Source organism: Typha latifolia, chromosome 12, assembly GCF_019914945.1.
Source record: "Typha latifolia isolate L0001 chromosome 12, TyphaL0001v2, whole genome shotgun sequence".
Taxonomy (NCBI): domain Eukaryota; kingdom Viridiplantae; phylum Streptophyta; class Magnoliopsida; order Poales; family Typhaceae; genus Typha; species Typha latifolia.
The window spans coordinates 1633630-1657137 of NC_133097.1; the positions used below are offsets into that span (position 1 = coordinate 1633630).

The window sequence follows — 23508 nt, forward strand, 5'->3', positions numbered from 1 at the left end:
TAACTCATTGTAGCCCTTTTCATTGATCTTTTATGAACATATTTTTTTATGACTAAGCATGAGGTCAAACTTTGCAAATCAAAGTTAATAGTGAGCTATTTAAAAAAAATATTCATGATATCATACTCACACAAGAATACACATACGTTATGAGTGCATTAAAATTTTTATTATTATAGAAGTCGCGGGAGTGACAAAATCAAAATTGAAACAATATACTACAAGATGACAAAATTGACTATAATAACTCATAATCAAGAGAAAAATCATATTTTTATGTCAAGAGTATATTATTGAATCTAGGAGTGCATCAATTTTTTTTTAGCAAAAACTCTCGACAAATCTGAAACTAAAACCAAAGAAAAATTCAGAGTAAAATAAAACCTAAAAAAAATGAAACGAAATGATAAGAAACTGGCAAACTAAAAACAAATCAATCCAAAGCACAAATCCGTAAAGAAGTACGAAGATACTGAAATCTCTGTAAATCCAAAGGTTTTGTAAACAAATCACCCAACCGTTTCTCCGTATCAACATGTTCTAGTGCTATTGTTTTGTCTTGTTACATTTCAGATTATGTGAAGTTCTAACAACATAGCAATTATCAGATGTTCTAGATCCAAAACATATAACATTACCATCATGATCTAGAATAGTACAATCATTTTTAGAGAATTTTATCTCATAACCTTCATCACAAAATTGAATGATGCTTAATAAATTTGCTTTCAAGCCATTAACATAAAGAACATTTTCGAGACTAGGAATACCTGGAGTACTTACCTTTCCTTTACCTATTACCTTGTATGAGTTACCATCTCTAAATATCACAACTCCCCCTTCATATTCTTCGAGATTAGAAAATAAGGATTTGTTGCCTGACATATGTCTTGAACAGCCACTGCCTAAATGCCACAAGTCAGAATTTAAAGCTTTCAAGTCACTTTTCTTGACCTATATGGCTTTTGTTTTCATCCCATAAATGAAAGCACTTCTAGGTTTTTGCAAAAATTTGCAATGGGGTCGAATATGCCCTAGAATGCCGCAATGAAAGCATGTTGGAACAAACCCTTTTCTACTCACCTTTTGTCGAGGAGTATGACTAAAGTTTACCTTTGGTGCCGTTGAAGAGTTACCAGTTTGTTGATTGAACTTCAGTTTAGAGACATTTATCCAGGATTGTTTTGAAAAAGCAGTTGATGACCTCAGGTTTTCTTCCTTTTGTATACCTGCAGAAATAATTTTTATTATTATTTGAATTACCAGTGTATCCAACACCATACCTGTCTTTTCCAGAGATCTGAGCTTTTAGAATCTCGTCTAGTTTGTTCTTCCCTTTTAGAAATGTAACTTCTTTATGCAATCGCTCTAGTTCAATTTCATCAGCCTTTATTTTATTTTTCGCATTGTCAAGTTGTTCAGAAAGGTCTTTGACACGTTCAAGCTCCAATTTGTACTTCTCCTCAAATTGAATTCTTTCAGATTCGATTACCTTGAGTCGTTGAAGTAGTCTAAGATTGCTATTCTTGAGTTTAAACGACTCCAGGTACAAGTCATTATATGCCTTTTGAATTTCAGATTCATCTTCCTCAGCTGGTAACATATCAAAATCAGTATCAACAACAAAGTCAGTATTAAGTAGAGAAGAGGTAAAAGCTACAAAGTTTTCTTCGTCTTTTTCAGAATCAATATTAGATTCATCTGAGTCATCCCAAGTAACTTTCATAGCTTTGCCTTTCCTCTTAAGATGATTAGGGCATTCTTGTGCAATGTGTCCAAAACCAGAACATTCAAAATATTGAACTTTATTCTCAGAACTCTTATTTTTCTGTTTGACATTGTTGTTGGTACCACCTGTATTTGAATTCACAGTATTTTTCTTTTTCACAAAGGCTTTGCTTTTCTCAAGTTTTTCAGCATTCAACTTGTTTGGCTTCCGAAAGAATTTATTAAACTTTTTGACAAACATAGTCAACATCTCAACATCTAATTTACTTTCATCATCAGACTCATCTAAATTTTGTTCAACTGTGGATAGGGCCATCCCTTTGGATTTTCTTGGTTTTGAAAGACTGGACTCAAATGTTTGTAGATTTCCTACCAATTGTTCAACTTTCATAGAATCGATATCCTTACTTTCTTCAATAGCTGTAACTTTTGCCTGAAACCTTTCTGGAAGAGACATAAGGATCTTATGAACAATTCTATTTTCAGAAATTTTCTCTCCTAGGTTGAAACTGGAGTTGACTATATCACTCAACTTTGCATAGAACTCATCAAATGTCTCATTCTCCTCCATATGTAGAGTTTCGAAACTAGTAGTCAACATCTGAAGTTTCGAAAGTTTTACAGCCATAGTTCCTTCATAAGTTGTTTCTAAGATCGTCTAGGCTTCTTTTGCTATCTCACAATTAGAAATTCTTCTAAATTCTTCAGAGGAAACACAACTAAAAATTGCATTTATTGTTTTGCTATTCCAGCCAACTTTTTCATAATCTGTCTTATCCCATGACTCAATCGGTTTCTCAATAAACTTATCATTCACCATGTACATTGGTGGACTCCAACCGTTCACAATGGCCATCCATACTCGCTCATCTATAGATTTCAAATAAGCTCTCATCCTAGCTTTCCAATATCTATAATTTGATCCATCTAGAATAGGAGGTCTAATAGATGATGGTCCATCTCTATGAAAATCTATGCCTATCTGATCTCTCTCAAAGGGTGAGAGAACCTGCTCTGATACCAATTGAAAAACCCCTATTGCCATGCTCCCCCTACACACGTAAACTCTAAAACTTTAAACTCGCACCACACACGACACACTAGACACTGAAAAAACCCCTAGACACAAGTATGTATCTAAATACTAGGCAATGATATCACTCGTTCGCTTAAGTAAAAGTCCGTAGAAATATTAAGAACAAAAGCAGAGATGAATGCCAAGATTTTAACGTGGAAAAACCTAAACGGGAAAAAATCACGGATCCAAACTCGGATCAAAAACCAATCACTAGAATAGTAGCAGTTACAAGACTGACTCACAAAACAACCCGTCGATCCAAACGACTTTGGTCCTCTCAGTCTTGCTCGCTAGAACCCACGATTCACCGCTTCTCGTGATTGAAGTCCAATCTCAGTAACACTCGAGATTGATATTTCGTCTAGATAGCCCTTAAGACGAAAGATTAACTTTTGTAGATGAGTGGAACCTTGTTAGTTGAAGAACCGATGTAGCCTTAAGAAGTCTCCTTCAATAATGCTTCTTCAACCACCCTCAAGATAGGGTTTCACAATCCTTATATATGATCTCCAAGATAGAGCCAAATCAAACTCTTATCCGTACTCACGAAAGTACAAGATAGAGCCAAATCCAAATCTTATTCGTACTCACGAAAGTACAAGATAGAGCCAAATCCTAAATCTTATCCGTACTCACGAAAGTACAAGATAGAGCCAAATCTAAATCTTATACGCACTCATGAAAGTACAAGATAGAGCCAAATCCTAATCTTATCCGTACTCACGAAAGTACAAGATAGAGCCAAATCCAAATCTTATCCGTACTCACGAAAGTCCAAGATTTTCAAACTTCGTTGGTGCATTCGAACGGGCTCGAGTGCGTTCGAACGCGACAGCTTGAATTCTTCAGGTTGCGTTCGAACGCGTTTGTGAACGCAGCTCTCGGTTTGTGTGAACGCAGTACCTGCGTTCGAACGCGTTTGTGAACGCGGCTCTCTGTCTGTCTGAACGCAGTACCCGCGTTCAAACGCGTTTGTGAACGCGGCTCTCTGTCTGTGTGAACACAGTACCCGCGTTCGAACGCGTTTGTGAACGCGGTGTGAACTCGACGGCTTTTCTCCAATAATCTTGCAATTCTTCAAACCAGAGATATTCTAGACTTGTGTAAAACTCATATACATGAAAAAATATACTTAGAATATTTTGTACACAATTGCCAACAAATAAAAACCTAACATAGTATTATTGCAATGAAGGAGTACCGTCATGGTAAAGGAGAAAGCTACTAAAAGGAGAAATCGTCAAGGGAGAGGACTTACTAGATAAATAAAAGAAAGCTAGAGAGAGAGACAAAGAGACTAAGGAAGATAAATTCAATTTAATTTATAGGTATACCTAAGATGCAAGTCATAAGGTTTTGTTTATGGAGAATAAAATAAAAAAAATTTAAACCGAATAAAAAATAAATAATTAAATATATCGAAACTGGTCAGGAACTCTCTCCCGGATAATAACTCCATACAACCCAAATTGAATATGAATATGAAGAAAATCTGAATTAAAAAGTATAGATCATGAAATCACTTATCTAATCCATCCAGTTTTATAAATTTTGGACATCATTCAAATATCTGCTGATTATTTTCTCAAAACTGTACGGATGATAAATTTCTGTAATTCAGGTATTTAGACTAATTTGTATTGGTACTCAAATCTACTTGTGTCGGTGAAACCATAGCAGAGAAGAACACGAGGAAAAGCAAAAAGTGTATCAACAGAGAGGAGATTGGATAGCAGACAATATCATTCGTCTTTTGTTCGTCTACTTTGCCAATAAATATAGCCTATAACATTAAATCCTACCTAATATACAAAATACTCCCTAATAATCGGATCCGCTCCTTTACTTGTTCGCCATCTCTCTCGAATGCAAGAGTAAGTTTTGTAATGTGACGAACTCTGATATAATCTTCGTTGCTTTCATTTTCTTGGCTTTCACTGTAAAGCCTGTCTACAAGCTCCTTTGCAGGGTAGTCCAATACCAAATCCTGGAGGGCAGTAAGGTACTGAACCCCTTCAGGAAGCATCTCAAACTTTGGGCAGTTGGACAACTTCAGCTCCTTTAGGCTTTCCATTGCTCCCCTTTCAATTTCAACTTGTTTGAGTTGTGGAGCATCCGATATAATTAGTCTGTTGAGTTTTGGGAACAATGTTGCAGGGAAGAACAACTTCTCACCATCATACGCCTCTACAAATGCAAGATAGCATAAACCATGTAATACCTACAGGTAGGGAATTGGGTCTTCATCAAACCGAGACCATGCGAATACTAACAATCTTAGGTTCTTGAGGGAACCGAAGGATTTTATACATTGAGGCAAAGATTCCTTCTCTAACTTCCCAAAAAGCGAAAACTTTAGAAGTGATGGAGGTAGATGTAGTGTATCCAGTTGCAGTACTTCTAAGCCATCTCTTGCCATAATAACCAAATTTAGCAGCCGGGTCATCTTTCTGACTTCTATGCACAAATCTGCACAATGATCAGCTCTTAATTTCACGATGCCAAATGTTTTCAACTCGGTCAAAGCTCCCATGTTCTGTACAATCCCATTACTTGCCTCAATACATTGCAGAGTTTGTAAGCAATTTAAGTCCCAAATTCTCTTGGGTGCCACTACACCTTCAATATTTGTAAAAATTAGATGTCTTAAATTGCGGAGCATTGTTATTTCCTTTGGTAGTCTTTTAATTCTGGTGTCAGCTGCATCCAAAGTCTGTAGGTTTTGCAGCCTGGCAATTGATCTCGGGAGCTCCTTAGTGCCAGTTTAGCTCAAACCAAGAAATCTCAGATTAAATAAGTTGAACACCTCATTAGGTACTCTCTTGATTGGGGTACCATGTAGATCCAAAGCGGATAACAATTTAAATGATTTTAAGACAGTATTCAAAAAAATTAAATTGATGGACTTGTCGAAAACAAGGAATGAGCGGAGTTGAACTCCCTCCTTATCTAATCTATCGACAAAGTCCTTCGCCTTCTGACAACCACGAATTGATAAATGCCGTGTTTGACCGCCCAACCAAGTACTTGAACACTCGTAAGCCATGCAGAAGTTTTCCTACTTGGACTTGTGAAGTGCTAGAACTCGAAAGATGTCATGAATCTGACATGCACGCACTCTTCCAAATTCATTCCTTTCTGCTACTTGCAGTAGGCATCGATGAATGAGTTCTTTGAGGTACTCCTCGGCCACTTCCTCCATCGTTCTACTTTCCCTTTCTTCAACGAATCCTTCTGCTATCCAAAGTCTTAGTATCTTCTTCCTTCTGATGTTATAATCCTGGGGAAATATGCTGCAATATAAGAAGCAATTCCTTAGGTAATGAGGGAGATCATCCAAACTGAGTTTCAGAACATTGTTCACTCTGTCAAGCTTGCTTAGTTGCCACTCAAGATCCTTGTAGACCCTCTCCCATTCCAATTCGTTTTGCTCTCTCAATGACAAGAGGCTAGCTATGGACACAATAACAATTGGCAAACCACTGCACTTGTCTAAAAATTTCTTAGCAAAATGTTTCAAACCTATGGGGCAAGTCCTATTCTCATTTTTCCAAAACGCCCTTTTGCAAAAGAGGTCCCATGAATCATGCTCCTGTAGTGGTTTGAGCTCAAGCATGAAATGTTCATTAGCAAGTAAGGCTACATTATAAATGTAACACCCCAAAATTAAAAAAAAAATAAATCCCTCTCTCTCTCACTGACGTGCTCGGCCTGCCACCCTGCCCCCTCCCTTTTCTTCTTCTTCTTCCCTTCCTTTGCCGTGCACGCCACCTTCCCCATCTCCCGCATCTCTTCTTTCCCTCATCACAGCCCTCCCACCTCCAGCCCCTCACCTTCCCCTCCATTTGTTACCTCTCTCTCTCTCTCTCTCTCTCTCTCTCGTGGTTGCCGACAGCCGTCGAAGCCGCCGAGCTCGCCGACCCCCCCCCCCCCCCTCCGGTAAGCTCTCCTCCCCTCCTTCCTTTCTCCTCTTTTCCTTCCCCTCCTCGGCCTCGTGCTGTGCCGGACCCATGCCGCCGCCGTCCCCGCGCTGCGCCGCCGGCCTCGTGTCGCGCCGCCACAGTCCCGCAGCCTCGTGGGCTTCTCTCTGCCTCACCCTCCTTCCATTGGGAGTGGAAGGAGATGGGGTGGAGGGGTGGGGTTTAACCCCCGACCCATTTCCCCCCTTAGTGGGCTGCAGCCCACTAATGTGGGGGGTGGGGCTGCACCGCAGCCCACCGGCCCGATCACAGGTGGGGCTGCGGGCCGCAGCCCACCTAGCCTTGGATCCAGGTGGGCTGCGGGCTGCAGCCCATTAGCCCATTGTGGAGTGGGCTGCAGTCTGCAGCCCACTATTCCAACCTTGATGGGCTGTGGCTGGCCCCCCAGCCCACCAAGGCCCTATTGCTTTGTGGGTTGGGTTTGGGCCTACCCATTGCTTCTAGCCTAGCCCATTTGGGGCCATTTCGACCCTATAACCCTGTTTATCATTTTCACATGATTTGATTAGCCTGATACTCAATTTTGGGATAACATAAGATTCCTAGGATACCCTTGACTCGTACCAAAAATAAATGTGCTAATAAGATAATTAATTCTATTAGTTCGCTAATGGCTTACTTACGTGAATTAATAGGATTTACACTATGTGAGGAGGATTTTGGGCTTCCGGAGGAGCCGACTAGCTGACGAGTTTTACCATACTGTGGAGACCGCCCAAGCGAGTAGAGTTATACAAATCTAGAATAACATAATTACAGTCATTATACCTGTCATGATACTGTAGGAAATGTCGGTATTAATGCATGTAGTTGGTACTCCCTATTATATCTTTTGCATACGTAGTTATTTATAACCTGTTCATCATAGTATTATGAGAATGTTAATGTGACATCAACATTAGTATGATAATGCTTTACATGTGTCCGATATGGTATACCATTGCATAGATGTATGATTGCTGTGAACGTAGAATGTAATGATCATGATGACTATAACATGTTTTATGCACTCATAAACACTGCACCACTTCCACCTATCATTAGTAGTCGAATTCTGACTAGGCAGTACCCCTACTCACTCAGCGCAGGGTTAAGGATAGAGTGTATCTTATATGACTATACTATTAGCGGCCTACACCTGAGGTCGGGAAGCCTATGTGGCATTCAGGTAGTTATACTGCATAGTTAGGACTAGATTATGATGATAGAAGAACATGATTGTGAGGCGGGAATATATCTCTAGCGGTACCCGACGACGCAGGGTTAGGGCATCTGTTGATGAGCCGAGGGCTCCCGATTCTCCCGCCGAGGGCGGTGATGATTTAGAGAGAGTGAGATATGGGCTTACGACCGGGGTCCTGAGTCTGATGGCCACAGACAACCAGTCACGTGTAGTGTCACCATACACGTGTAGGTGACATTACCGCTAGATGTGTATATATCCCCTCTCGATGTATGAGATGATGGATGATTGTTTCTTAAGAGTATTTACCCTGTGTGGTGAATAGCTCGGTGAGCGATGATGAGTATGATTATTGCCTTGGTAGATATGAGATGACTAAACTGCTATTTTATTGCTATGCATAACATGTAAAACCTATGATTGAGATGTGTATGAAAAGAGATTGTCTCAAGCTTTATATCTGTGTGAACTTATCATAATACGTTTAGGAACTAGCATGTTCCAGGATAGTGATTGGTAATCTTTATCAATTGCATTGACTTAGTAAATTGTGGTAAGTCATTTCAATAAGCATATCGTTATCGTTAGCAAATATGGGCATACATTGGATATATACATGCGATGTCATTAATTTAGATTGCATGGATCCTACTCATTTGGGCTGTAAGCTCACCCCTCGTGGCGGTATTATTTCGAGCTAGGGGACGCAGTGCGGGTAGCGAGGAGTAGCCGCTTTTCTTTCCAGTACGTATATTAGTGTATTAAGCCCCTGCGAGGGTGTGATGATGACGTTGTATTTTTTTGGACTTTAGCATTGTATTTTGGATGTATATTTGGAAGGCTTGTTATGTCCTGTGGACTTGTATCCGGACTCTTATAATTGAGTTTATTTATGGTGAAATTGTGCTGTTGTGTGCCTTGTGAAATCCTTGTACTGACAGGTCATGTGATACACCGCGTGGGGGGATTTACCCACGCGATTTACACGTGTATTTGGAGGTTTGGGTGTTTCAACTTGGTATCAGAGCCTAGGTTCACCATAAATCCGGCAAGTCTTCCTTGATATCTTTCAAATACATAGGAAATGAATAATAATAATGAATAACTAAGAGTAATGAATAATAGAGTCACTCCCGACTTGTGATATACTTGTGAATTAAGAACTAAATTTCTTTGAACTTAGCAGGAATGCCGCCTAGACGTGCTCGGTCTGTTCATGCGACTGGTCGTGGACGGGCTCCAGCCCCCGTCGACGAACCAGCAGCCGGTGCTTCAGCTAGCATTGAGGCCCTGGGACAGCTTGTCAGACAGCAAGAGAGGCTCATCGAGGAGTTAGTGCGAGAGCGCACGGCAGCCATGTCTGGGATGCACATACCGAGGGAGTCGTCAGGGCATTTTACTCCAGCCGAGCAGTCTGGAGGCGGGTCCGCCTGGTCACTGAACCGGTTCATGCAGCTTAACCCCCCTTTGTTCAGCGGCACGACAGACCCCATGGAGGCTAATAGGTGGATGGTGGATGTACGGAAGATCCTGACCGCTTTTGAGTGCCCGGAGAGTCGTCAGGTGACCTTCGCCACCTTCCTTCTCCGTGGGGAGGCGGAAGAGTGGTGGAGAGCCACTGAGCGCCTGATGCCGGATCGCCTGGCTGGGAGTACATCACTTGGAGGGCATTTTCGGACTCCTTCGACCAGAAATATTTCCCTGCGTCCCTGCGTTTCGAGCTGACGAGGGAGTTTACCCAGTTGAGGCAGGGGGATAGGACAGTGGCTCAGTACGAGGACAGATTCAATGCCTTGTCCCGCTTCTGCCCTAGAGTTATACCAGATGATACTGCTAGGGCTGACTAGTTCAAGATGGGCCTCCGAATCGAGATCCGCAAGCAGGTGAACATGGTGAAGAACCTGACATATGCAGAACTGGTAGAGAATGCGGGGATAGCAGAGAGGGACTTACTTGAGGAGCGCTCACAGCATCAGGAGCGGGCAGCGGGTCGTACGGGCCGCTTTGATGGGCGTCCACGTGGAGGCCATTCTGGTGGGACCTTCCTACGACCGAGGTGTCACCCCTATGCGGGTGGCGCAGGATCTAGTGCTACCCTGAGTAGACCCAGCCCTCAGGGTTCAGGCGGGCCGAGTAGGGCTCGACCTTCTATTGGCGGCGGGAGGTCAGCAGCAGTCTTGAGCAGTGCGGGCAGTTGTGGTTTTGCACGGCCGTCGGCCCCTGAGGGTCGGATTTGTTTTGCTTGCGGCAAGAGGGGTCACATATCTCGTGACTGCCTCGGGGCTCGCGTTACCTGCTTCCAGTGTGGAGAGTCCGGGCATATCCGCACGCAGTGTCCCCTGTTGGGTAGAGCGCCAGCCACTCCTACCACGCCTGCTATATCTGGAGCATCAGGAGCCCGTACTGCCGCGAGTAGGGGTCGTGGGGGCGCGCGATCGGGACCTCCTAGCAGAGGGCGGGGCGGACATACCGGCCGGGTTTTTGCTATGACCTTGCGGGATGCCGAAGCATCCAATGACGTAGCCACAGGTAACCGAGTAAATTAAGCATGTTTTAAGTTTTACGTATGTCCTATTCATACATGATATTAGATCCTCCTTCCTAACCATATGCAAATTTACACATTGTGGAAAATGTGTTTCCTATTTTTAGTTAAGGCTTATATACGTAATGGCAGGTACGATGACTTTATTTGCACACACCGCTAGGATTTTATTTGACCCCGGGGCCACCCATTCCTTTATTTCTACATCCTTCCTGGGAAATGCGGATGTGGCGCCGGGACCTCTTGTGGAGCCCTTAGTCATAGCCACCCCACTTGGAGATTTCCTGGAAGTCCGCCATGTTTATCGCTCTTGCACCTTGACTTTTGGCGAGTGGGACTTTAAGGCGGACCTCCTACCCCTCGAGATGAAGGATTTTGACCTAATCCTGGGGATGGATTGGTTAGCCGCCTACCATGCCAGTATTAACTGCTACAGCAAGGAGGTCATCTTACAGCTTAATGATAGCATTGAGTGTCGATTGTGTAAGGATCGACAGGTGGACCGATCACAGTTGGTGGCGATCATGTCTATTGAGTCAGCTGGGACCCAAACCCTGACTGACTTGCTAGTGGTGCAGGAGTTTCCAGATGTTTTTCCTGAGGACATTCTAGGGCTTCCCCCAGACAGAGGAGTTGTGATACGATTCAGACTTCACCGACGTCGTCTCGAGCATGGATTCACTTTAGGAGTGTTTTTATTTCATGTTTTAGTGTTTAATTTCCATTAAAATAAGTTTTCTGTAAGTCGCATTCGAACGCGGGTGGAGTGAGTTCGAACGCGGTTTGTTAACGGGGTTGTGAACGTGGAGAAAAGAATGTACTTTGCGTTCGAACGCACTGTGAACGCCTGCATCGCGTTCGCAAATACCGACAGGCGCGTTCGATCACACGTTCGAACGCCTGCATCGCGTTCGCAAATCCAGAAGATCTAATTCGGTGCGTTCGAACGCGGTCGGGCAAGTTCGAACGCGGTCGGCGAAAATTGTGTTTTAGGGTTAATGTGAGTTGTTGGTTAGCCTATAAAAGGATGTGTAGGGCAACCAAAATCATTATTGATTATTGAGATTGAGTTTTGCCTTGCCTCCTTCGTCTTCTTCGCTCCCGTTCTCTCAATCCCCGGCGACGCCGCTTTTAACCTCCCTCGTCCGGCTAATCACCCTAGTCCCTTAGGGGTGGCCCTCTTCTCTCCCTTCGTTCAATCTATCCAACACTTGCCATAATCCTTCCATCAACCACAACCGTTCCACCATCACTTTTCACCGGTGCCACCACATTAACGCCGGTCCACCACCATCCACCATTACCCAGGATCTCGTGCCTCCATCCACGAATCCAAAACAGAGCATCCTGACGTTCGTCCACTAAACGAACGATATCTCGAGATCCCCAACTCCGATTCGCCTGTAACTAGATTTGTTGGAAAGCTTTTTTACGAGGCTACAACATATCTAAATCTCACGTCGATCCGACGACAGCATATTTTGGGATCTAATTTCAAAGTTCCATGCGAGATCGTATCAAGCTGGTATCAGAGCCTTAGCCCCAAAGAGAAGATCGTATCAATCTGGTATCAGAGCCACCGTTCCTCGGACAAGCGCTTCCAATGACGACAACTAGATCCATGGCTGCACGGCGAGATGATGAAGAAGAGATTCTCCCAATAGAGGAGGGAGAAATGATTGCAAGGACTTCCACCCGTGGAACCGCCCGATCTAATCAGAATACGGAAGAACCTAGCGTTCAAGCCATATTGGGGTCCATTTCAGAGCAATTAGCCATCAACAACCAGATGATGATGGAGATGATGCGGGAACTACGGGTGAACGGGAAAGCACCATCGACCCCACGACGCGAGTCCACCCCCTTGAATCCACCGCCACCAGTTCAGCCTTTGCAACCACAAGAGCCGCTGCTACCACCACCCTATGGGCAGAGGCAAGTAAGGATGGTTACACTAGGTCCAGTTGCAGGTGAACCCATCCGACGGGTGAACCACTATGGAGACCGCCTTGGAGATCAAGATCCGTGGGCGGGTCAATACGATCCGGAACCACAACAAGTTAATCAAGACCGAAGGAGGGATCATCAACCCTTCATGGTGCATCCTCCCCCGGTTAGACAAGGACATGATCCGGAAAGAGACAATGGCATCCGTGGACAAGTCGTGCGTCTCGAATTCCCCAAGTTCAAAGGTGGCGACCGGATCGATTGGTTGTATAGGGCGGAGCAATTCTTTGCATACCAAGGAACGGCGGAAGAGTACAAGGTGACGCTTGCGAGCTTCCACCTTGAGGATGCGGCGCTTCATTGGTTTCGAGCAGCCAATGCCACTGAGGCTATCGAAACTTGGGCTGAATTTTGCGCCGATATCACACGGCGATTTGGAGCATCGGGATATGAAGACTATGATGCTCTCCTCTCAAAGACGGTGCAAAAGACCACGGTTGGGTCATACCAAGAAGAATTTGAGAAGATTAGTAGCCGATGTCAGCCACCATGGACGGATCGGAAACCGCGGCACCTTCATCTCCGGGTTGCGGGGTGACATACAAGCCGATGTGAGGGCTTTAAGGCCTAGAACCTTAAAGGAGGCCTTCGAAGATGCGGTGCTTATGGAAGACAAACATAGGCCCATGAAGATACACTTGAAATAGAGTTGGATGAGCCAAGGAAGCCGCAATCAAGCTCAACCAAACATAGCGGCGGGAAATACTATCGGAGTACCAAGGGTTGCTGCTACAGTGGTACCTCCTCGAGCGCCCTTGAAGCCATCCCAAGATGTGAAGTATGCACCTAGAGGTCCGGGACGAGCACTCACACCAGCCCAAGTAGAAGAAAGAAGAGCCAAGGGCCTATGCTTCCGTTGTGATGAAAAGTTTGTACCGGGCATTCGCTGTGCTAAACCGATGGGATCGTGATGCTAATCGATGGATTGGAGGAAGCGGAGGACGAGTTTGCAGCTAAAGGTGCAGAAGTGGCTAGACATCAAGGAGAAGAAACTGAGGAGCAACCCGTGGAGGACATGATAGCCGAAATCTCCCTCCACGCCTATTCGGGGATAGCTGCGCCAAAAACCTTGCGGGTAAACGGGGTAGTTAAGAAAACCACAGTGAGAATCTTGATTGACACCGGATTCACCCACAACTTCATTGACAAGATGCTCCTTAGAAAGATTGGGCTCGAGTCGGAACCCACGGAAGGGTTCGATGTGACGATCGGAGATGGCACCACATTGCGAGCGGATTCTATTTGTGGAGGTGCGGAATTGAAGGTGCAAGGCCAAACTTTCACATTGGATCTTTATCCGTTGGCCTTGCAAGATGCCGATATTGTTTTGGGGACCTAATGGCTTCGAAGCTTGGGGCCCGTGACATTTGATTTTACAAGCCTCACATTGACGTTTTGGAGAAAAGACAAGAGAGTGCTGCTAGATGGAAGCCAACCGCTACTTGAACTTCCAAATGAAGGGGTCGCAAGGGAGCTCGCTTCTTTCTCGGCGCCCAACTTTCCTTTCTTCTCAGATCTGCGGAGAGCTAGTGTAGAGGATAGTGAGCTGGTCCAACTCATGGGGGAGTTGAGAGAGAACCCCTCAAGCCACCCCGAGGACGAGGAGCGCGATGGGTTAGTACTAGAGTGCGGGCGAATCAAGGTACCCCAAAACGAAGAGCTACGGAGACTATTGATGGCACACTTCCATGATACTCCTATAGCAGGGCATGAAGGGGTATTACGTACCTACAAGCGGCTGGCCCAAAACTGTACATGGACAGCGATGAAGACGGACGTGAAGAAGTATGTGCGTGAATGTCAAATCTGCCAACGAGTCAAATCGGAGGCACTCAAGCCTAGCGGGCTGCTACAACCACTACCTATACCAGAGCGTATTTGGGAGGATATCTCCATGGACTTCATCGAGGGGCTGCCGGAAGTTCGGGGACAATCGGTGGTGTTGGTTGTGGTGGATAGACGAGCAAATATGCTCATTTCATAACATTGTCTCACCCGTTTTCAGCAAAAAGGGTTGCTGAAATTTTTGTTCGGGAAGTGGCACGCTTGCATGGGATGCCTAGGACGATCGTGTCAGACCGGGATCGCATCTTCATCAGTGAGTTTTGGCCCGAGTTCTTCAGATTGCAAGGGACTCAAATCAACCTGAGTTCAGCTTATCACCCCGAGACAGATGGCCAAACCGAGGTGGTGAATCGCGGACTGGAGCAATATTTGCGATGCTTTGTGGTGGAACGACCAAGGGATTGGGTCAAATTCCTTCCATGGGCTGAGTGGTCATACAATACGGCTCATCACTCTAGCATCGGCATGACCCCCTTTGAGGCGGTTTATGGGCGCACTCCCCCTGTCTTGCGTGCCTATGATAGACTCGCGGCGGCGGATAGGACCGAGCTTGACTTGGAGCTTGCTGATCGAGATGAAACATTGAGACTCGCTCAAGACTCACCTAGCCACAGCCCAAAACCGCATGAAGCAAACTCATGACAAAGGCCGACGTGAGCGAGAATTTGAGGTGGATCAATTGGTGTTCGTTCGAGCTCAACCGTATCGGCAATCCACATTGAGACCAATTTTGAACCAAAAATTGGGTTACAAGTACTACGGTCCGTACCGAGTGCTACAACGAATCGGTCCAGTAGCTTACTGGTTGGACCTACCTGAAGGAACCAGGATACATCCGGTCTGCCATGTATCAGCATTGAAGGCCCAGATCGGGCCTAACCAGGTGGTGGGTTCGGCCTTACCCGAACTAATGAAGGAGGATGGCCCCACTGAACCGGTCCGAGTATTAGACCGTAGGAGAAGACGCCATGGGACCAGATTAGAGATGGAAGTGCTAATTGAGTGGCTGGGCAAATCTACTGACGAGTCTACCTGGGAGCTAGAGTCAGATATCATGGATCGCTTTCCAAACTTCAAACCTTGAGGACAAGGTTGTGGAAGCGTGGTGGATTGATATGATTCGGACTTCACCGACGTCGTCTCGAGCATGGATTCACTTTAGGAGTGTTTTTATTTCATGTTTTAGTGTTTAATTTCCATTAAAATAAGTTTTTTGTAAGTCGCGTTCGAACGTGGGTGGAGTGAGTTCGAACGCGGTTTGTTAACAGGGTTGTGAACGTGGAGAAGAGAATGTACTGTGCGTTCGAACGCGGTGCGTTCAAACGCACTGTGAACGCCTACATCGCGTTCGCAAATCCAGAAGAGCTAATTCGGTGCGTTCGAACGCGGTCGGGCAAGTTCGAACGCGGTCGGCGAAAATTGTGTTTTAGGGTTAATGTGAGTTGTTGGTTAGCCTATAAAAGGATGTGTAGGGCAACCAAAATCATTATTGATTATTGAGATTGAGTTTTGCCTTGCCTCCTTCGTCTTCTTCGCTCCCGTTCTCTCAATCCCCGGCGACGCCGCTTCTAACCTCCCTCGTCCGGCTAATCACCCTAGTCCCTTAGGGGTGGCTCTCTTCTCCCCTTCGTCCAATCTATCCAACACTTGCCCTAATCCTTCCATCAACCACAACCGTTCCACCATCACTTTTCACCGGTGCCACCACATTAACGCCGGTCCACCACCGTCCACCATTACCCAGGATCTCGTGCCTCCATCCACGAATCCAAAACAGAGCATCCTGACGTTCGTCCACTAAACGAACGATATCTCGAGATCCCCAACTCCGATTCGCCTGTAACTAGATTTGTTGGAAAGCTCTTTTATGAGGCTACAACATATCAAAATCTCGGTCAATCCGACGACAGCATATTTTGGGATCTAATTTCAAAGTTTCGTGCCAGATCGTATCAAGCTGGTATCAGAGCCTTAGCCCCAAAGAGAAGATCGTATCAAGTTGAGTTCATCATTGACCTGATCCCGGGGGCGGGACCAGTCTCCAAGGCACCCTACCGTATGGCTCCGAAGGAGATGGAAGAACTGAGAGAGCAGATTGATGACCTACTAAGTAGGGGACTTATCCGGCCTAGCTCATCTCCTTGGGGCGCTCCAGTCTTGTTTGTGAAAAGAAGGATGGTACCCTCCGCCTTTGCATTGATTATCGACAACTGAACCAGCTGACTGTGAAGAACAAGTACCCATTGCCTCGTATTGAGGACTTGTTTGATCAATTGCGTGGAGCGCGCGTCTTCTCGAAGATCGATTTGAGATCTGGGTATCATCAGTTGAGGATTAGGGAAGCGGATGTCCCAAAAACCGCTTTCCGTACCCGGTACGGGCTATTTGAGTTTTTGGTGATGCCTTTCGGCTTGACCAATGCACCAGCTATCTTTATGGACTTGATGAACCGAGTCTTCCGCCCTTTCTTGGATCGGTTCGTGGTGGTATTCATTGATGACATCTTGATTTACTCTGCCTCAGAACGGGAGCATGAAGAGCACCTTCGTTTGGTACTACAGATGCTAAGGAGAGAAAAGTTATTTGCTAAGTTCTCCAAGTGTGATTTTTGGCTGGAGGAGGTGGTGTTCCTTGGGCATGTGGTCTCAGGAGAGGGCATCCGGGTTGATCAATCCAAGGTCACTGCTGTTCTCAATTGGAGGCAACCGAGTACCGTCTCGGAGGTTCGTAGTTTCTTGGGTTTGGCCGGGTATTATCGGCGTTTCGTGGGAGGATTTTCAAAAATTGCCAGTCCCCTCACTAAGCTAACTCGGAAGGATCAGTGTTTTGAATGGACAGTTGATTGTGAGGAGAGTTTCCAAGAGCTGAAGAAGAGACTTACATCTGCACCCGTCCTTGTAGTTCCTCGCAGTGGAGGAGGCTACCAGGTCTACTGTGATGCTTCATACTCAGGCTTGGGCTGTGTGCTCATGCAGGAGGGCGGAGTTGTTGCTTATGCATCCAGGCAGCTCAAGAACCATGAGCGGAACTACCCTACCCACGACTTGGAGCTAGCAGCGGTAGTGTTCGCCCTGAAGATTTGGAGGCATTATCTTTACGGGGAGAAGTGCGAGATCTTCACTGACCACAAGAGTTTGAAGTACCTATTCACCCAGAGGGAGCTAAACATGAGACAGCGCAGGTGGCTTGAGCTGGTGAATGATTATGACTGCACTATTAACTACCACCCTGGGAAGGCAAATGTAGTGGCGGATGCCTTGAGCAGGAAGTCGATGGGAAACTTGGCTAGTTTGATTTCTCAGCAGCAGGACATCCTGCGAGATCTGCAGAAGATGGACGTGTACATCATAACCAAAGATGTGGGTATTGGACTGCTGGCCCAGTTAACTATGAGGCCGACCCTAGCGGAGAGGATCAGAGTTGCATAGGCAGAAGACCCCTATTTACTGCAAGTCCTCCAGCAGGTTCGAGACTCAGGTAAAAAGGGTTTTTGCCTTGATGGATTGGGAACCCTGAAGTTTGGAGATAGATTTTGTGTACCTGACGTGGGCGGACTCCGTCGGGAGATTTTAGAGGAAGCCCACCAGACATCTTACAATGTGCACCCTGGGGAGACGAAGATGTACCATGATGTTCGTAGACACTTTTGGTGGCCAGGATTGAAGAAGAGCATTGCAGAGTTTGTAGCTCGATGCTTGATTTGTCAGCAAGTCAAAATTGAACATCAGAGGCCGGCTGGGACACTCAGACCATTACCTATTCCTGAGTGGAAATGGGAGCATAGCACTATGGACTTTGTGGTGGGTCTGCCGAAGACCTTGAAGAAAAAGGACTCTATATGGGTGATTGCGGATCGATTGACCAAGTCAGCTCACTTCCTCCCAGTCAGTGCCACTGATTCTATGGATCATCGAGCCACTTTATTTCGGGATGAGATCTTTGCTCGCCATGGCGCACTAGTTTCTATTACTTCTGACCGTGACCCCAGGTTCACCTCTAGGCTGTGGCATCATTTTGCTAAGTCACTGGGTACCAAGTTACAATTCAGCACTGCCTATCATCCTCAGACTGACGGTCAGTCAGAGCGGACGATCCAGACCTTGGAGGACATGCTATGTGCCTCAGTTGCAGACTTCGGACTTAGTTGGGACCGACACCTTCCCCTAATTGAGTTCGCCTATAATAATAGTCATCACTCCAGCATTGGGATGCCCCCCTATGAAGCTTTATATGGACGGAAATGTCAGACACCTGTCAGTTGGGATGAAGTGGGGGAACGGAAGATAGAGAGCTCAGAGCTGATACAGGAGACCGTGGACAAGGTGCGGAAGGTACGAGAACACTTGCAGGTTGCCCAGAGTCGACAAAAGAGTTATGCTGACCGTCGACGTCGAGACCTAGAGTTCCTAGTCGGGGACAAAGTTTTCCTCAAGGTCTCGCCGTGGAAAGGGGTATTTCGGTTTGGGAAGAAGGGCAAGCTGAGCCCTCGTTATATAGGCCCTTATGAGATCTTGGCACGGATAGGACCGGTTGTTTACCAGGTGGATTTGCCATCAGAGCTATCACAGATTCATAATGTATTTCATGTGTCAGTATTGAGGAAGTACATATATGACCCGTCACATGTTTTGAGGGAAGAACCTGTCCAGCTAAAAAGGGACTTGTCCTATAAGGAGCAACCAGTACGGATCATTGATAGATGCGTTAAGACGCTTCGAAGAAGAGTCGTACCTCTGGTCAAGGTCCTTTGGCGGCATCATGGAGTAGAGGAAGCTTCATGGGAGCCTGAGGAAGAGATTCAGTCTACCTACCCTCATTTATTTATCGACTCAGGTGCGTAAATTTCGAGGGCGAAATTCCTTATTGTTGGGGATAGTTGTAACACCCCAAAATTAAAAAAAAAAAAATACCTCTCTCTCTGACTGACGCACGTGCCGAGCATGCCACCCTGCCCCCTCCCTTTTCTTCTTCTTCTTCCCTTCCTTTGCCGTGCACGGCACCTTCCCCATCTCCCTCATCTCTTCTTTCCCTCTCCGCAGCCCTCCCACCTCCAGCCCTCCCACCTCCAGCCCCTCACTTTCCCCTCCATTTGCTACCTCTCTCTCTCTCTCTCTCGTGGTTGCCGACAGCCACCGGAGCCGCCGAGCTCGCCGACCCCGCCCCCTCCGGTAAGCTCTCCTCCCCTCCTTCCTTTCTCCTCTTTTCCTTCCCCTCCTCAGCCTCCGCCGCCATCCCCGCACTGCGCCGCCGCCCTCGTGCCGCGCCGCCGCAGCCCTCGTGTCGCGCCGCCGCAGCCCTGCAGCCTCGTGGGCTTCTCTCCGCCTCACCCTCCTTCCATCGGGAGTGGAAGGAGATGGGGTGGAGGGGTGGGGTTTAACCCCCCACCCATTTCCCCCCTTAGTGGGCTGCAGCCCACTAATCTGTTGGGGGTGGGCTGCAGACCGCAGCCCACCAGCCCGATCTGGGTGGGCTGCGGGCCGCAGCCCACCTAGACTTGGGTGGGGCTGCGGCCGCAGCCCACCTAGCCTTGGATCCGGGTGGGCTACGGGCTGCAGCCCATTAGCCCATTGTGGAGTGGGCTGCAGTCTGCAGCCCACTATTCCAACCTTGGTGGGCTGTGGCCGGGCCCCCAGCCCACCAAGGCCCTATTGTTTTGTGGGTTGAGTTTGGGCCTACCCATTGCTTCTAGCCTAGCCCATTTGGGGCCATTTGGACCCTATAACTCTGTTTATCATTTTCACCTGATTTGATTAGCCTGATCCTCAATTTTTGGATAACATAAGATTCCTAGGATACCCTTGACTCGTACCAAACATAAATGTGCTAATAAGATAATTAATTCTATTAGTTCGCTAATGGCTTACTTATGTGAATTAATAGGATTTACACCGCGTGAGGAGGATTTTGGGCTTCCGGAGGAGCTGACTAGCTGACGAGTTTTACCATACCGTGGAGACCCCCCAGGCGAGTAGAGTTATACAAATCTAGAATAACATAATTACAGTCATTATACCTGTCATGATACTGTAGGAAATGTCGGTATTAATGCATGCAGTTGGTACTCCCTATTATATCTTTTGCATACGTAGTTATTTATAACCTGTTCATCATAGTATTATGAGAATGTTAATGTGATATCAACATTAGTATGATAATGCTTTACATGTGTCCGGTATGGTATACCATTGCATAGATGTATGATTGCTGTGAACGTAGAATGTAATGATCATGATGACTATAACATGCTTTATGCACTCATAAACACTGCACCACTTCCACCTATCATTAGTAGTCGAATTTTGACTAGGCAGTACCCCTACTCACTCAGCCCAGGGTTAAGGGTAGAGTGTATCTTATATGACTATACTATTAGCGGCCTACACCTGAGGTTGGCATAGTTAGGACTAGATTATGATGATAGAAGAACATGATTGTGAGGCGGGGATATATCTCTAGCGGTACCCGACGACGCAGGGTTAGGGCGTCTGTTGATGAGCCGAGGGCTCCCGATTCTCCCGCGGAGGGCGGTGATGATTTAGAGAGAGTGAGATATGGGCTTACGACCGGGGTCCTGAGTCTGATAGCCACAGACAACCGGTCACATGTAGTGTCACCATACACGTGTAGGTGACATTACCGCTAGATGTGTATATATCCCCTCTCGATGTATGAGATGATGGATGATTGTTTCTTAAGAGTATTTACCCTGTGTGGTGAATAGCTTGGTGAGCGATGATGAGTATGATTATTGCCTTGGTAGACATGAGATGACTAAACTGTTATTTTATTGCTATGCATAACATGTAAAACCTATGATTGAGATGTGTATGAAAAGAGATTGTCTCAAGCTTTATATCTGTGTGAACTTATCATAATACGTTTAGGAACTAGCATGTTCCAGGATAGTGATTGGTAATCTTTATCAATTGCATTGACTTAGTAAATTGTGGTAAGTCATTTTAATAAGCATATCGTTATCGTTAGCAAATATGGGCATACATTGGATATATACATGCGATGTCATTAATTTAGATTGCATGGATCCTACTCGCTGGGCTGTAAGCTCACCTCTCGTGGCGGTATTATTTCAGAGCTAGGGGACGCAGGTGTGGGTAGCGAGGAGTAGCCGCTTTTCTTTCCAGTACGTATATTAGTGTATTAAGCCCCTGCGAGGGTGTGATGATGACGTTGTATTTTTTTGGACTTTAGCATTGTATTTTGGATGTATATTTGGAAGGCTTGTTGTGGCCTGTGGACTTGTATCCGGACTCTTATAATTGAGTTTATTTATGGTGAAATTGTGCTGTGCCTTGTGAAATTCTTGTACTGACAGGTCATGTGATACACCGCGTGGGGGGATTTACCCACGCGGTTTACACGTGTATTTAGAGGTTTGGGTGTTTCAATAAATCCTTGTCGTCAAAACAATCCTACTACTTTTACCAACCAGAAGTATGTCTTTAATATCAAACCATGCATTAGAATCCCACATATCATCCAAAATGAGTATGTACCTTTTATCTTGTATGTAATTGTGGATTGTCTGAACTAAGCTCATGTAATCCATGGTTTCAAGGTTGGGAAGAGCAGCTTCCTTCTTTTCCTTCTTAGCTTCTTCCTTATGTTCTCTGTTGAACTCCTTTATGATTCTCCTCAGCAAATCATCGGTTCTGTAACTTTGAGATACAGAAACCCATGCGCAAGAGTCAAAATTTGTCTTCACAGCGTTGTAAACTTGAGTTACAAGCGTGGTCTTCCCCAAACTGCCCCTGCCCCAAACCGAGATTATCTTGCATTGCTGCTGCTCATCTTCCAACCATTTGGTCAACAGTTCCTTGTTCTTATCGATCCCAACGAGATCATCCTCCTTGATGAAATGCGCAGACTCTGCACGGTTCAAACCTCCCCGGGCCTGTTGTGGCCGTGCTTCCTTGTCAATTCCTCTTGTATCATATCGTTCCCTTCTCTTCGTGATATTCTGGAGGCTAATATTTAAATCTTGAAGCTTCCCGGCAAGGTTTCGCCACGTTTTGATGTTTCTTGATCTCTTCATTATTTTTGATAGAGCCCCACCACGCCGAACGCCCATATTGTATGTGTACTCATCGATAATATCTTCAATCTGGTATGCGATATTTCTTGTTTGCTTCATGAAACTTGCAATGCTTCCATCGGTGTCTCTGAATCTTTCAGCCTCCCGTAAGAAGGATTGCAGGCCCTCGAGTTCTCCCTTCATCTCTCTCATCCCTCTGAAAAGTCCTCTCATGGCTGATGTTTCGTCTGCTAGAGCTGATTCTGCATAATGGGTTGCATCAGTGGCTAAGGCGATGCCCATCTTCAGGATCAACGCACCTATTACACCCTCCGCCATATCCAAGAAAGTAGTGACGATTTCAATGCACTCTAGCTGTGAATTGGTTCAATTGTGTTAAATGTTTAGTTCTTTTAAATCTCCTCCTGGTGAAAGTCTATCTTTCTGTCAAGTCCTCGGTCAGCTATTTAGTCTATTATATTGCAAATGGATTCACCTAATCCAATTTTGATGGGTCTATTTGAAGGCAAGTGGGTGAGATACTTGTCTAGTATAATAAGTCGATGTGATGGCATGGAGGTACGACAAATTGGTCGCCTTTAAAGATAAAATCCACAAGCTGCCTTCTTTGAACAATTTCTTTATGTGACAACCGATATGCTTTGTGGTTACTATTTGCTATCCATAAGAACATATATTATACACATCATTTTCTAATTACTGCCAGGTTACTGCACAATATAGTAGTGTGTTTGGTACGGTGAAAGTTGACTAGACTTTAGGCGTCTTGCATGAGTTTACCCCCAATTGTAAAAAATTATAATATATGTAGTTCAGTGAAAATTATTATAAAATATTTACATGACTGTTAGAAAAATATCAAATCATATAGATTGATTTGGTGATGAAGAGAACCACATTTTTGTTACTCAAAAGACAGTCAAATTAAAAGTCTAATTTGATCAAATCAATTCAAGATCTAATTCCTGAAATCTATTAGCATCCAAGATCGATTGATTTGGAAATCTATTTAGTTAGGTTTTTCAGTATTGCCAAATATATACAAAATCTATTTTTTGGATGATACGATCTCCTTTTTAGGTTAAGGCT

The 23508-nt window shown here is 45.4% G+C and overlaps 1 protein-coding gene and 1 long non-coding RNA gene across 4 annotated transcripts in view; one reads left to right on the forward strand and one right to left on the reverse strand.

The window, feature by feature from the left end:
* LOC140798502 (disease resistance protein RPM1-like) overlaps nucleotides 1-22841 on the reverse strand; it is a 34035-nt gene extending 11194 nt beyond the window's left edge. For 2 of the 3 annotated variants that reach the window (XR_012110842.1, XM_073152352.1), the window contains exon 1: nucleotides 21881-22841. Coding sequence is in view for 2 of the 3 variants with exons in the window: in XM_073152352.1 (XP_073008453.1) it covers nucleotides 21881-22737 (857 nt within the window). In the remaining variant the exon portion in view is untranslated. Of the gene's footprint in view, nucleotides 1-4512; nucleotides 6100-21880 lie in introns of those variants that run through there. The other variant, XM_073152351.1, reaches the window with a different exon arrangement.
* On the forward strand, nucleotides 5855-21711 carry LOC140798503 (uncharacterized). The gene is made up of 3 exons (XR_012110843.1): nucleotides 5855-5984; nucleotides 20247-20330; nucleotides 21458-21711. It is a non-coding gene; the product is annotated as an uncharacterized lncRNA (long non-coding RNA).
* Nucleotides 22842-23508: the final 667 nt, after the last annotated feature.